The sequence below is a fragment of the Hippichthys cyanospilos genome, chromosome 2 (genome assembly GCF_059441005.1).
Source record: "Hippichthys cyanospilos isolate Australia breed blue-spotted pipefish chromosome 2, RoL_Hcya_1.0, whole genome shotgun sequence".
NCBI lineage: Eukaryota > Metazoa > Chordata > Actinopteri > Syngnathiformes > Syngnathidae > Hippichthys > Hippichthys cyanospilos.
The window spans coordinates 16,195,554-16,211,706 of record NC_142370.1 but is presented as its reverse complement, the minus strand read 5'-3'; the positions used below and the strand labels follow the sequence as shown (position 1 = coordinate 16,211,706).

At 41.0% G+C, this 16,153-nt stretch overlaps 1 protein-coding gene across 1 annotated transcript in view; it reads right to left on the bottom strand.

Annotated features, from left to right (window-relative positions):
• The window catches only part of phactr3a (phosphatase and actin regulator 3a), a 30,893-nt gene that overhangs the window by 1,249 nt on the left and 13,491 nt on the right, over positions 1–16,153 (bottom strand). Inside the window, exons 2-11 of the mRNA XM_088440421.1 lie at positions 12,563–12,724; positions 12,253–12,420; positions 11,556–11,777; positions 10,361–10,586; positions 9,934–10,187; positions 7,604–7,757; positions 2,605–2,660; positions 468–529; positions 219–359; positions 74–150 (exon numbers count right to left, since the gene is read on the bottom strand). Coding sequence (XP_088296547.1) covers positions 74–150; positions 219–359; positions 468–529; positions 2,605–2,660; positions 7,604–7,757; positions 9,934–10,187; positions 10,361–10,586; positions 11,556–11,777; positions 12,253–12,420; positions 12,563–12,724 — 1,522 coding nt within the window. The remainder of the gene's footprint in view (positions 1–73; positions 151–218; positions 360–467; positions 530–2,604; positions 2,661–7,603; positions 7,758–9,933; positions 10,188–10,360; positions 10,587–11,555; positions 11,778–12,252; positions 12,421–12,562; positions 12,725–16,153) is intronic.

Genomic DNA, 16,153 nt, shown 5'->3' with positions numbered 1-16,153 from the left:
TGCATGAGCAAGGAGAAGCTAAACTGAGAGCTCCGTTTCCCAGAATAGCCGTACTAGTCACGCGCACACGAACCTCGTAAGGTGTTTGCTGGATGCGTGTACTTCCATCTCGGTGCTTTTGAACTCATTCAGCTCTTTGCGGATGGCAGCCTGCAAGCAAGACCCAAGGCAATGTTAGCGATGCATTAGGTCTCCCCGCCGAAGTACCATCGCGGTACCTTGTCGGCTGCCGAGAGCCTGGTCCAGGGCTTGTCTGCCCTCCTGTCATAGTCCTGAGCTTTGGCCACCTCCACATAGTCACTGAAGCGAATCAGAATCTTTCTGTCTCGAAGTTCGTCTACCGTGGGCCGTTGGTTGAGCTGCAACATGCAAGCGATGCAAGACAATCGACCAAATTGTCACCATTCCAATGAACACAAAACACAACTCAATGGGTAGAAGCATCAACACTTTGAATCCTTTTGTACCTTTCTGTTTAGCCTTTGTTTGATCTCTCTCCTCTCCTCTTGCTCTGTCTGGTCGTTTCTCTCTGGAACGCAATAAACAACGATTAGATTGGTGGTTCCTGAGCCCACCCGGCAATGTCCTTGACGACAGTGGTTCTCAACTTTTTTTCAGTGATGTACCCTCTGTGAAATATGTTTTCAGCCAAGTACCCCTTAATCAGTGCCAAGCATTTTTGGATAAAAAAAAAAAAACAAACAAAAAAAACAACAACTTTAAATATGCCACCAGTGCCTGACTTAGTAAACTTTAGAACCTTTCAAACTTTATTTGTATTGGTGCATAAAACAACCAAGAGTCCTTTGGGATCTTAGAAGAGATCTGGTATCAAAAATAATTATCCTAATTATTAATAAATGTTTGTCACAGTGTTGGCCCAACAGTGTTGGCCCTGCTCTCGTAAAGAAATACATGTAGTTATAAACAAAAAAAAATACAGAAAAATATTAAAGTGTCCTCTTTTAGGATTACAGTAGATATATTCACAAAAATCTGTGATTAATTTAATTATTAACGTCGAACCACAAAAAACAATCAGCATAAAGTGTCAGAAAACAAATAATTATTCATAAATATTTTTCCACATAACCTTCAACTTAAAATATCCTTTTTCGGGATCATAGTAGAATTCTGTTCACAAAAATAAATCATTAACTTGACAGGTAACGACAGGTGGCATGTGACAAGCTGGGTCAGAATGGGGGAGAATGTTTTTTTTAAAAGAATGAAATTGAATAACCTACTGAACATAAAATTTGTTTGATGAACTTGTATTTTTTCATTGTGGCCAAAGTAGGATTCTGGTCTTTCGTTGAGGTTTTTGCTGCCTTAAGTAGTAAATCTCTGTTGTGGAGAATGGCGTATGCTCAACGCGTGAGCTAGCCGGGGACATTGGAGGACATGTCACACTTCAGTCACTGTGTCTTGCTGTTTAATTTTGAATGTCTTCTACTTTTTCGACTATTTTTGGTGCACAACCATTCTTGTTAGGTTTCAAACACAGCATTTCCTGCTGTAAGAAGTGCAAGTTTCATATCCGACCGCAACTCGTACGCTGGCGTCAACGCGATTAGGGAACATCTCAATGTAATAGTAACGAGTTACATCTGAGGTGGCAGGGAAAACTATGAAAAAAGTGACAGTCAGAAATGTAGTCGGTAAAATCTCTGACTCGCTACAACTAGTATACATACAGCAGTGTTTCTCAAATAGGGGTACGAGTACCCCCGGATGGACTTGAAGGAACTTTTAAATCATTTTAAATACATTTTAAATAAAACCAACAAAAAAACACTTGAAAAATATGTTTTGAATTCATTCAACGTTTCACGAAAATATAAGTTCTTTCATCAAACGAATTTTATGTTCTGTAGGTTGTTCAATTTCATAAGTTAAAGGATCCTGATTCTCCCCATACAAGAATGGTTTCACCCAAATTGTCAAACGCAACCTGTTCTTTTTGTGGACAAACATTTATTAATAGTTTAGTTATTTCTCTTTAACAACTTCTATGACCCAAAAGAGGACACTTTATTTTGATTTTTTTGGGTGGACCAAATACAGATGAAGTTTGAAAGGTTATAAAGTTTCAAGTTAGTTATATTCGAGGTTCTGAATCGGACACCGATGGCATGTTTTAAGTCTTGTTTTTTTAAACACCCCACAATTCTTCCCGTTGGTTAAGGGGTACTCGGCTGAAAAATATTTCACAGGGTGTACATCACTCAAAAAAGGTTGAGAATAATAATTAACATTGCTAATCAAATAAATACAGTAGTAATCAAAAGCGCATGTAGTGGCTGTTAATGTAATAGTTGCTTGGGCAGAATATTTGATACAGCTGTTTCACTGGATAGCATTATATTGTGCATCGTGCCATAGCTTGTTGGCCGATATCATTTATCTACAATGCATGTTTTAGAAAAAGGGTATTTAACCAAAAGGTTTTTCTTTGTTCCCAACACAACACATTCATTTGCCATTATATGAAGACAGAACATGGGCTTACAGTAGAGTCCCTTGAATAATGTAACGCAGCCATTATCAATGCATTATTTACTCTGCATAAAGGACGACGGGCAGCAGTTGCCGCGAACTTACGTTTCAAAATGTTCCGGCTCTCCAGCTCCTCCACATTGGGTCTCTGGCTCAGCCTCCTGCGCAGAAACACCAAAACCACGTTTTGAACCATTGTCCACTATCCCACTGTCACGTCCCTGTCCTCTTTAGTACTTTTCTCACTATGTCTCCATCTCGCATCCGAACCCCGGCTGTGATACTTGGGAGTCGGCGTGCCGAACATCTGGAATACCTTAAAGCTGCCCTGACACTTCTTTTGTTGGATTATTCGAGGAAGCTGGGATACGCCATGTCGTGCCAGTGCGCCGCTGGTCCCTCACTAGCACGAGCGCTCTACTACATGCGCTTTTCAAGTGGGTCGTGATGGGCTGCCCGCACGCCTCTGCCTCAGTCTCCCTGGTTACTGCATGCATAATGAGCACTGGGCAGGGCTTGGCGGCTCCTACTCGAGGCATCCCCGAGCTTCTGATGTTCACTGAGCCAGGGGCGCACGCTCGGGATTGATGTACCCTCTGTATTTACAAACAATTCAATACATCAAAGAAATCGCCTTTAAAAAAGTAAATCTTCCCGATTCTATTTCGACCCGAAAACAAAGGAAGGTCTGTTACCCCCGATACCCTATGTCAGCTTGTGAACTATGAATACATAACCTGAACAATATACTGTATGCGATCTGCAGCTCTGAACTCCGATACTGCGTTCCAGAGGTGCAATAGACAAGAGCAGCTTGCCCCATGTCCTGTGGGACGCCCTTCATCCCATGTCCCGGATTGACACATGACAGTCTGTACTTGTGACCTCAATGGCAATCTCAAGGTGAATACACACATCTACCCAACCTGCGAAGCGGCTGAATTTTGTGATTTGATGACCTGTTCTCCGTCACACACACAAAAGTCGTAATGTGACCCAACCTTAACTTAATGTTTTGTTTTATTTATGGAAGTAGAAAAAGAGTCATTGCTTTTTTTATTCCTATGGTTATTTTTAGCATTTTTTTTTAACAGTTTCACGTAGTCGTGCTCATGGTTTTAGCATCGCACTATTATGTAAAACTTGTTAATTAAAACGTGCTTGACTCAGCATCCGAAAATAGCACAAGCAGGCAACCCGTTCTGTTTCTAAGAAACACAATGGAAAGATTGTGCCAAACACCTCAACACGAATAAACATTCAACTGAACTCAATCTCGCTCGTTGAAATGGTTTCTTTTTCATTTTCATATGCCATATGCCATCAGAAAGAAAAAGATTACTATCCCCTACTCCCATATATTTGCTTCAAATTTAAGTTAAATGCTCCCACATCTTCTCTTTTATTACATTTGAAATAAATGAACATGACCATCCTCTGAGTTGCTAGGCAACCATGCTCCAAGACAATGTCTGTCTAGCTGGAATGCTCATTTCTCCCTAGCAACAAATGGAGGGGATTCTCTGTTATAAGAGGGAGCTGCTGGCTGGTGTGATGCTATTTTTAGAAAACAGCTTTTTTTTTTGTTTTGTTTTTTTTGCTCATGTGTACAGCGCTATTCAACAAATAGAAGGTTGGGCGCACTGTCAATTTTAAAACGGATCTAATTTTTGCTCTAGACAGCCATGAGTCTGGCACTGGCATTTACAGTACTGTTCTTTTTTTGTGATAAATTATGGTCAAACGTGGCCTGTTTTTTGTTCAATTCGACCAGACGTGAATTCAGATAATAAATACATTTTATATCAAGTTTACATCAGTCCTTCACATTGTGACAACGAGATTTGCACGAGACAGAGTTAATGCTCAATTTCAAACAACAGTTATGAGGCAGTGTTTTGCCATGTGTTTCATTTGCAGAATGCGCTAGACATTGAGAACTGAATGTAATGTTTTGGAGGCGGCCTATAGATGTATTCATGTGTATGGCAATCAAAGATTCATTTTTTTAAATACTCATTTGTTATTTACATCAATTAGATGATGAATGCACTCTAAATAAGCCTGTTTGGGTAGTGTAGGATGAAAATATGCAATATACAGGTGGAATGATAGTGCCTTCCTCGTCTTTATTTTTTCATGACCGCTGCGCATTTTGCACATACGTACATGGTTTATTCCTTTTTTTAAGTGCTCCCCTCCCATTGTATTTCTGTAAATTTGTAGGGAGTGGATGGTGAGATACATTATTGAGTAAACGGGAGCTAATATTGGAAAAAGCTAAGTGTGACTGTGACTGCAGCATAGTCACGAGGTGGGGAGTCTCTAAAAATAGAAAGGTCATCGATCAAGTGCACCCGTATAGACAGCATGATCGCGGAGCATGAATCCTGATGACATTTTCTGCTGTGTGTGCAGCAGGTCTTCATGCCAAGCCACGCATAAGTAAAACGAGGGGGTTGCGATATATGTGCCGCCAAGTCCAGAGATGGGTATAATGGCTTGTTTTGTCATTGGCTGCGGATTCTCAGGGCAAATGAACCGCCACAAGAGCCCCTTTTCGACCCCTTATTATAATCTAAATGAAGCCCGGGTTTCCCTTCCAAATGGCTTCGTGCTGGCAGGAGAGCATGTAATCACCACACTGTATTTGGAAAGTTCTATTGGAATTCCTCACTTTAAGGCAGAAGAGCCACTGTTAATTTCTCATGAAAAATGTACCTTATTAAGCTATGTATTCAATTTCCTACATTTAGATTCTATAGTCAGCGTCTACCCCAGTTTGGTCTGAATGTGCAATTGCCTGGCAACCAGTCACGAGTAAAGCCCACTTTGTCGGCTGGAATTCTTCAAAGGATGTCTCTGCTTTTGTGCTATTTGAACATTGCGCTCCTTGGCTGTTTTAAAAAATTAGACAATAGTCCTATTTTTATCCCAGCATGAAGGCACTTGCCAACCTGAGTCGGTACATCTTGAGGTTCCCTGGAGCAAGTCCTGTCTGTACCTTATGCTGAGATGAATTCCTCGGTTGAGTCACCGTTGCCAAATAATTTTTGTTTGTTCAGTCTAGGATTCGCGTTGTTGTTCTTCCAGCAAAAAAAAAAAAAAAAAAAGAACAAAACGTGCTTCTCATTGGGAACAGACAGTAACTACTTAGTGCCTTATCAAGATAGTGCAGTCTTTCTTTCTGAGTTTCTTTACAGTGATTAATTCATGAAAGGTTTTATTTTAGTTTGTAAAATGAGTGTCTCTGAACAAACTGATGGTGTGATGTCTCCTCAATCTGTGTTCTGTTTACATAACTGTTAGCGCTAGTCCACATCTAGGACAGTTACAAACTTAAACCATATGGAAATTCAAATGTGTTTGGACTCCATATGAATGAAATCAAACCTGATGTTCTTTTAGAGTACGTACTATGAATATTTTTACCCTGCAAATCGATTCCAGTAATTTGACTTAGAGCAAACACAAAAACATTCCATATGTGTGTTAACCCTAGGGCTTTTGCCGCTGGGTGTTGGTTCAAACGCTAAGAGCACAAGTTGCCAAGCTAGGAAATAACTAAATGCTAAATGTAATTGACGTGCACATATTACACCGTGGAACGTATTTATCACGTTGCAGCTCCTTTAAGGTAAGCCAGTTGAAACAAACAAAGAAAAATTATTCCGTAGTTAGAACAATGCAGCAGCAACATTTCTGCTGATTATATTAGAATTTTCAAACAATTACATTTGGGGCTTTGCAAACTGCTTTGGGCATCATACGGCGTAAATGAAGTACACGTTAAGTCTTCCCTATTAACACACTTTGCAAATGAGGATTTTGGGAGGGATACCACTACGGGTTAACTAACCAATGTTGACATATTTGCCCAAGCGTTTTAGGTTCCGTGCTGTTATACACACAAACCAATGGCGAATTGCATTTGTATTAGCTAACTCTTTCCCTCGCTTGGCTCTTGTTTCCAAAGTATGGTCTCTCTGTGACGCCGTAGTGCGTGCGCTGCATTCATGTGACCGCAGTAAACAGCAACTCTAAATATTCCACCCTTCATATTTAATTTTAGGGTCAAATTCTGGTATTTTCTATGTTACCGTGAACGAGATCCAACAATAGTTTGGCAACAATGTCAAACCTATAACAAAATAATTCTCATCTTAGTAAAATCTTTATATTGTCTTGTGTTCATAATCATAAATAATATATTTGTTGTGGCTTAAATAAAGTGTCTTTCAGATTTACCACATTGTGAGTAAAACTCCAACTGAAACTCAACGTTCCTTAAAGAAGTCCAAGAAACCTTCAAGATTTGAGCACTTGCTTGCTTGGGAGGATCGAGCCAAAATCAAAGCAGATCAATGCGTGTGACAGGTCTCCCCCGACAGGAGGCGTCTTGAAGTTATCATTTCAAACAAAAGCTTTTGTACAAAGTATCACCTGAAGTAAATACCAATTGATGTGTTCCCTTAGCAGTTTCACGAGTTAATTTCTGAGTTTACGTTTTCTCCTTTCTTTGCATGAATTGATTTTTGGATTTTTTTGGTTGTTCACTACATCTGATGAAATTACATGTCAATAGCGCCTTTCTAACTATTTGTAGTGATAAAAACGATGACGTGTTCAATACTTATTTCAACTGATGAAAATGTTCCCCAAGAATCCATCACATTTTAGTGTGCTTGTCTTACAAGATAAATGACTACAGGGTTTAGTCAATTGGTGTGTGTGTGTGTGTGCGTGTGTGTGTGTGTGTGTGGGGGGGGGGGGGGGGGGGGGGTTGATTAGCTCCTGTGATTACGTACTTCCATCTCAATGGACTGTACATTTGCACTCAAACACTTTAGTGAGGTAATGGACACTGCATAGCCACCTCACACACCGCACTGTACAATTGTAGCGCTCTATGGCTCACTGTTTTTGCGTCCTATAGACTACAATTGTGGTATCCCGTTCCTACAATCCGTGGCATTCCATTTTCAGTCTGCATCAAGATAAACATCTCTTATACATTTATTCACTGCTTCTCTCAAATCCCATTCTGTCTTACATTCGTAAAACATACTCATCCACGTTGTCAATTAGTACAAGCATTACTCACTTTGCGAGCTTCATCTCAATCTGCTGCCGTATTTCTTGGCGCTCCTGGTCACTCCTTGCTGGGAAGATGTTCCGGTCCTCCAGCTCTTGCTTGGTGGGCCTGTTTCGTAGTTTAACAGCCAGTAGCTCCTTCCTTAACCTGCGAGGAAGTGTGCCTGCATAAAAAAAGGATATATATATATATATATATATATATATATATATATATATATATATATATATATATATATATATATATATATATATATATATACACGTATACACATAGGTGTGTGTATGACAATCAACCTGACCCTAACACAATCATGAAGTGGAACAACATTTATTGGATTTTTTTTTTTTTTTAAACAAATAATAAGCTGAAAAGTAGGGTGTGCAATATTATTCAATCCCCTTGCAATCATACTTTGTAGCGCCACCTTTTGCTGCAATTACAGCTGCAAGTCGCTTGGGGTGTGTCTATCAGTTTTGTACACAAACAGCCTGAAACTCTACATATTTACCTATTCTTCCTTGCAAAACCGCCGGAGCTCACTGAGGTTATTTGGGGAGCATTTGTGATAAGCTGTCTTCAGCTCTTTCCACAGGTTCTTAATTGGATTCAGGTCTGGATTTTGACTTGGCCCTTCTAACACCTGGATACGTTTATGTGAACCATTCCATTGTAGATTTGGCTATATGTTTTGTACCATTGTCTTGTTGGAAGATAAATCTCTGTCCCAGTCTCAGGTCCTTTGCAGACTTCAACAACTTTTCTTCCAGAATGGTCCCGTAGTTAGCTTCACCTTTCCATCAATTTTAACCATCTTCACTGTCCCTACTGAAGAAAAGCAGACCCAAACCATGATGCTGCCACCACCATGTTTGACAATCGGTATGGTGTGTTCAGGGTGATTAGCTGTGTTGCTTTTGTCTCAAACATATCGTTTTGCATTATGGCCAAAAAGTTTTCATTTGGGTTTCATCTGACCAAAACTCCTTCTTCCACATGTTTAGCATGTCTCCCAGGTGGCTAGTGGCAAACTTCAAACAAAACCTTTTCTGTAAATCTTTGAGAAATGGTTTTCTTCTTGCCACTCTTCCACAAAGGCCAGATTTGTGCAGTGTATGACTGACTGTTCTCCTATGGACAGACTCTCCCACATCAGCAGTTCATCCAGAGTGATCATGGGCCTCTTGGCTTTCATCTCTGATCAATCTTTTCTTTGTTCTAGATAAAGGTTTCGAGGGACGGCCAGGTCTTGGTAGTTTTGCAGTGATCTGATACTCTTTCCATTTCAACATGATTTTTTTTCACAGTGCTCCTGTGCTCCATAGTGGGATGTTTGAAGCTTGGCAAATCTTTTGTACTCAAATTCAACTTCAAACTTCTCCACAGCGGTTTATCGGACCACCTGGGGTGTTCCTTCTTCTTCATGATGCTCTATGCTTTTTAAACAGAACCCTGAGACTATCAAACAGCAGGTGCATTTATAAGGAGACTTGATTACACACATGTGGATTATATTTCTCATCGGCAGTCATTTAGGATAGCATTGTCTCATCCGGAGATCCTCACTGAACTTCTGGAGTGAGTTTGCTGCACTGAAAGTAAGCAATAATACTGCACGCCCCGCTTTTCAATTTTTTATTTGTTAAAACAGCTTAAAATAGCCAATAATTATGTTCCACTTCACGATTGTGTCGCACTTGTTGCTGATTCTTGACAAAAATGTTTAGTTTTTATGTCTTTATGTTAGAAGCCTGTAATGTCTCGAAAGGTTAAAAAGTTCAACGGGGGCAAATACCCTCGCAAGGCACTGTATATGTGTGTATATACTGTATATATTTGTATGTAAATACGTATATGTGTATGTACTGTATATCCGGTGTTCCCTCATTTTTTGCGGTTAATGGGTAGCGAAAAGGGAAATCCGTGTAGGACTCGCACACCTCCACCCTCCAGGTATTTTCATGCATGTGTATGTGGGTACTAGAATTTTTAAATTGTGAAAAGTATTTATATTTTACATACTTGAAACAAAGATTACTGCAGTACGTATATTTACTTAAATCTATACTGTGATCCCTCCCAGTTTCCATCCCTTGGCCGTAGTCGGGCAACATGGAAGACACCCTTGTTCCAAGTGATCCCTGGCCATCTTAGCACACCCTTGCTCCAATGGGTGCCACTAACAGTGTGTGTACACTGCGATGGGTGAAATGCAGAGATCTTATTCCTTGTGTATATGAAAAAAGAAAAGGCTCTCCTTGAAACGTAAGCACTTTTCAAAAAAAGCTTGAAATTTGGGTTTTCTGACATCTGGAAGTACAACGAAACACATGACTCACCGGAGATGACAGAGTCATTCCATCCGTCGAGGTCAGTGGGAAGACCTGACGTGTTGGAGAAGCACTGGTCCAGCCGCACGTTCTCCTTGTTCTCTTCTGCTTCCTTCTTGGGCCAGTCGGAGCCGCCACCTCCAACGCAGATGCCCGCCAGAGAAGAGGTGTGTTGGTTTTCCGAGCTGCAAGAGCGAGATAGGCGTCCGTCCGAACACCACAGCCGCGGGGGTGATGAGCCCTGCTCACACCCTTCATGCACACTGTATCGAACACAACCAGAGGAAGCGAGAAGGTCATAAGGAGGGATTCCAAACCGATTGCAGATATGAACAAAAGGTTAGACACTCAACCCGGTACTGTCTAAATGTTCTCTCCTATAACGTGATCCCTGAATTTGTTGTTATCTCCGGTAAGCAGATGTGTGCAGGCTCACCTCTCCTGTCTGTTCTTGGTGGCAAAGGCTCGTTGCAGTTCTTCCATAATACAACTTGGGGGCATAGGTGGGTGAATCATATTGCCAAGGTGAGGCGACCCTGAGGAATTGGCCAGGGGCCCTCGTAGAGGAAGAGTGATGGACACCAGACTCTCTGTGGTCCTGTGTGGAGGCTCCTTGTGGTAGGAGTTGGGATGGTGAAGAGGATGTGAAACGGGGCCTGAATCTGAAAAAAGAAAAAGAAAAAAAAACAAGAATGGGTATACATCCATCTCCACTGCTTACCCTTGTTTTTCAGGGTTACCGGCTAGCTGTTCCCTATTTCAATTAGCTTTTGGCAAGAGTTGGGTTTACTCCCTGGATAAGTTACAATCGCCGAACACGCATATTAACATACCATTCACAATTATACCTTGGACAATTTGGCAGTGTCAATGATTCTAACATTCATAATTTTGGGGGAATGTGTGCGGAACCCAATGCATGCCCAGGAAAACATGTAAACCACACAGAAAGGGCGAAACCATGAGTAGGACCCCGAAACACAGAGCTGTTTGGCAGACAACGGGTCACTACCAATGTGCTGCCTGTTTTACCATCCATTTTCTAGAGCCACTTATCCTCAAAAGGGTCACAGGCTTGCTGGCGCCTATCCAAGCTGACTTTGGGCAGTAGGCAGGGGACAACCTGAACTGGTTACCAGCCAATTGCAGGGCACACAGAAACGAACAACCATTCATACCTAAGGACAATTTAGAGTATCCAATACACCCTCCATGCATATTTTTGAAGTGTGTAAGGAAGCCGAAGTGTCCGGAGAGACCCCACAGGGGCTTGGGTAGAACATGCAAACTAAACAGGAAGGCCGGCGCAAGGCGGATTTGAACTCGGGTCCCTGAGCTGTGAGGAGGACTAACCACTGTTCCACCGATCCGCCATGCCTATCGTGTAAAAGGAGGAATCGCTACATATTTTTTAAATGAATGATTCAAATAAAATGTTGGTCCATCTGGACATGAGTATTGGGAGACCTGGCCTTTGCCTTTGACGGGAATCCCGCCATATCGCCGACCTTCCCAGAAGATCTCCAAAAAAGGTAGAAGTCTGGACTTCTACGTTCTTCTTGACAAAATTCATGCAAACATGGCTTTTTCTAGACTTTGGGAAACAGTGTCCAAAATATGTTAACACTCACCATCTGCACTTGTAAGCTGGGGCATAGGTTTTGGAGGTACTTGTGGCAGAGATGTTCCTGGACATATGTCCTCTTCTGGTCTTTCTTCTATTCGCTCTCTGGTGTCCCGCAGGCCCTCAGGTGACTCTCCAACAGAATGCACCTCTTGATTGCCTTCCTCATCTTTTAGTGCTGCATTTACAGTTTCCTCCAGACACTCACAGTCCTGGAGGGGGTTGACCGCTTGAGGATGCAAACATGGATAAGAGAAAATGATTATAATACAGCAGAGGTGAATTGTTTTGCTGGAGGGTTGGGAGACTCAAAAGTCACATATGTTGAATTTTCTACTTACCAGTAGACGGCAGCAAAGTCAACCAATTGATGGTCTGGAACGCAGTGCAATACCTGCATATTCTTGTGGCAGTTTAAACTGTGCAGCCCATCAATTGGTTGTTTTTGCTGCCATCTACTGGTAAATAGAGTATTCAACATTGACAGTACAGTAAAGTATCAAGCTCCCATGAAGTCATAGTTGTCTTAAGATCTGTTGTGATACAGTACTTCCTACTGTTTTCAACATTGATTCGGGATCATTACTGCAATTTCATACATTACGCCATTTATTGGTCCTGGCACACAAGTTATGACAAATTGGAAATGTATTCAAACACCCTGCTACTGTAGGTCTGTTATGCCCGTTGCAGGATTTTTCTACCTGGAAGCGGATGCTCCTCCTCTGGTCCAAGGTATTCCACACTGCTGACCGTGAGGTTTGAGTTCAAAGGTCCACCAAAGGTGCCAAGCAGGAGTGCGCCGTCCGAACAACAGCCCTGACTGGAGGAGTTTGGGTCATGGAAGAGAAGGCCGCTGGATAAAGCTACATCTGCCCATGGAGACAAACAGGACTAGAGGTTATCTATCAACATTACGGACGTGTCTGTGTGTATTTATTACCTTTGTGCCTTCTACTCTCTTTTCCATGTTACTGGCACTTTAACAACCTAATAGCAATGGAGGTAGTGTACCTGTGGAACTTTGTTTTAGCTTTTCGTGTTTCTTTTTTCTCCACTTCCAGGGCTTGAAGATGCGGCCCAATGTAGCTAACTTGCTGTTCCGCCTGATGGGGGGAGTGTGGACTCCGGTCACCAGGCAACCAGTCCGTAGCACCCTCTGCTGGTCCAGCACATCTATTGATTGCGAGAAGTGGTGTGCAAAGGTTAGGTTTTTGTTCAGTCGCTTACATGATTTTAATCAGCCTCCAATTTAATGACATCACACCAAAACAGCTACGCAAATACATTTTCACTGCTCTCCAGTCAATTGCAAGTCACATAGAGCCAAGCACACTCCACACAGAGCAGAGAAGCAAGCATCCAAACATCATAATTTTGTGAGGCAGACCATGTTTAATAATAATAACAATGATTGATTTTGTGATTGAAGACTGCAGTGGTGTAGAATTGCATTGCAAAGTATACAGAACACCTCTCTGTGAGTGTCAATTAAAACGGGCTATTATTATCCCTAGAGGATGGATTTTTTTTTTCAATCTAAGTCTTTAAACTGTGTCAGTTTTCATGACACTGTGATGCGAGCATTTTCATGCTTTTTGCATGTGTTCTTTTCTGATAATATGTAATACATTTTATTTCTAGGTTATTATGTGACCATGCAAGAAAATTACATGACAAACAAAGCAGTGGCATTAAAAATAAAACAATAAAAATAAGGAAACATTTCACTGCAAATATACACACAATTCCAGAACCATTTAATTGAAGCATAAAACACTGAATGTATTCACATGCTCTTGTGCACTTTTATTATTTTGTGCTGTATTATTATTTAGTACACACTAAAACATTTCTTCAACTTCAAAACAACTTGGAACTCTCATGCAGACAAAATTCAGGAAAATATGTAAGCGTACCAATTTAAAGAACTGCATATGTATCAGGGAATATATATATATATATATATATATATATATATATATATATATATATATATATATATATATATATATATATATATATATATATATATATATATATATATATATTCATCTGGGGCTGGTTTCTTTGTTTAAATATTCAACTGAGAAAAATAGGATTTGTTATTGTAGTGCAAAGTACTAGTAGTGTGTATATTTGTGTGTGTTTTTGCATTTTTACATTGACGGCAAATTGGTAAAAAGGTGATTGTCAGGTCAGAAAAGAGTCCGGAGGGGTGCAGGTAAGCATGAGGTGACCCACGGATCACAGGTCTCACCCGTGTCACTCATGCCATGAGGCACCACTAGCAGAATCCAGGTCAATCTTAAAGGAAAATGCAAAACTGCACTAGCGAAGCAAAAATAAGGAGGAGCGAGCAGAAGGAGGGGTTGAGGCGTTGTCTGTGTGTAAATGTGGAAAGGGGAGAGGAGTGGGGTCAGGCCCACTGCTGTTGCCACGACAACCACATCCAGATGCTGCAGCAGTGGGAGTCGATGAGATTGTGCGAGTCACCCCCATGCGTGCGCGCGCACACACACACAAACGCACAGGCACATGAGGATACTGCCACATCTGACAAAAGTGGCCAGGTGCATTGTGGGAAAATGTGGTGGGCGGGGAGAGAACCCACATGGAGGATAAGATACATGCTTCCTTTTGACGGTGAGAAAGGGGTGCCAAGAAGGAGGGGGGGGTTCCAGTGAGAAGGAGAAAGGGGGGCTGTTGCTATCCGGAAGAGATGGCCAGAGAACGTGAGCTCGTCCAATCAGGGTGCAGCCCTTCGTAATACATATCAAGCCTTTCTTTCATAGACGGGGGGTTTTGCTCACAGAAAATCACAGGAGAACACAGAAATAGGTGAAAATACATGAAAATTTCTTTTCGCTGCCCAACGAGGAACGAATGAAATGTGTTCTCAGTTTTAAATGATCAGTCACTATGTGGCAATGCCTAATCAATCCACTTGAGCAAACTGAATTTATCAGCTCTGTATCAATAGTCAGGTTACTAGAATGCCTGCATTACCCATTGCACACTAGGTAGTTTCAGATCAATGAAACTTAAAAAAAATATGAATGAAATTAAGAAGTGAATACGCTAATGATGCGTGATGAGAAATCTAACACGGAAGATGCTGAGCATGCCACCACGGCCCACTTAAACAGCTTTCTCATATTTGTTCGCACAGTGAGGCAAGAAACAAGAACCTTTTCCTCTTCATATCAAAACAAGCCACCAAAGCCACATAGGAACAATAGGTAAAACACTACTGCAACATTAAATCTTCTCATCAAAATACATGCTCAGTCAACAGAAACACAGAGGCAATGCTTCTCCATTATAAGTAATGCTCACCCTAGTAAAAAGCAAGTTGGTTTGCAGCCCAAACTCTCTGCCATCACTCAAATAACTTTAACAAACGTTTTGGTCTCTCTCCTCATTTGTTTTTTTCAGAGTGAAAAATTTTACAAAGTTGTGTATTAAGAGTTTATTCACTGGATTTTATATCTCTTGACGAGCGCAAACAAAAATGACACCTTGTACTCGTACTCTGACCATAAGAGTGCCACTGCCACCCTCTGTGACCGATGTGCACTTGCCAATGTCAAACAGAAAACAGGTGATCCATGGTTGGTCATTATGGAAGCCCACAAGGTACTGTGATATTTTCACTTGGCAGCAAGTGGCAAAATGGACACTCCTGCTGGATATAAATGAGTAGATTATGCATCTTAATTCATATTTAACAAATGCAATAATAATCACAATGCCTTATAATGTATACACTCATGGGTGGTCATCAAACATAAGTGCAAAGAAAATGTTTGACTATTCGGGCTGTCAAAAAAAAAACAGATTAGTTATGATCAATTAATCACTGCCATAGTTAACGCTCTATTTTTTGATTATTCCAATTATTAATCTCTAACTGGATGCTATTTGTATGCTAAATAGATCTGGTTTTCTTGAGTTGTTGGGCATTGGAAAACAAAGGTCTGTCAGACCCTGAATTGGACTTTGATTAGCTCTCATTCTGTTTGGAATAATTGGCTCCTGTTGTGGGTGGGAGTGCACGTTCAGGAGCAGAGGAAAGACATGAAAACAGAAAAGGATTTCAGACTTGTCCACCCAATTAAAGGTAAACTAACGTTAAAGAGACGCTCAACTGCAGCTTTGATAAAGTACAGAGATATTCATTCTTTGTAAGAAGGAGTTTGCTGTCACAGAAAAAGCTCAGGTTTAGCCTATCACATAAATGCCAAGCACCCAGCTGTGACTGTTGCCACAGCTAATGATAGCAGCAAAGATCCAAATGTAGCGAGCCATAGCAAAGGACTCTGCCAAATGAAACTCGAGAAAACCCGTATTTGAGCCGGCCTGCGACTGACAGGATGGACAATGTTTTATTTTTATGTTATTTTCTAATTATTTGATGATTGACAACAGAGAAATGCACCGTTCCTCCTGATGGTCGACACTTGAAGGTTGTAGCCAGCGCTTAAGGTAAATGGTTCCAAGTACATCTGTTAAAGAAAATAAGCTACGGAATCTACTTTTTTGCTGTTTGATAGCAATCTTTTATCCACCACAATAATACAATGTATCTGAAAAAGATAGATG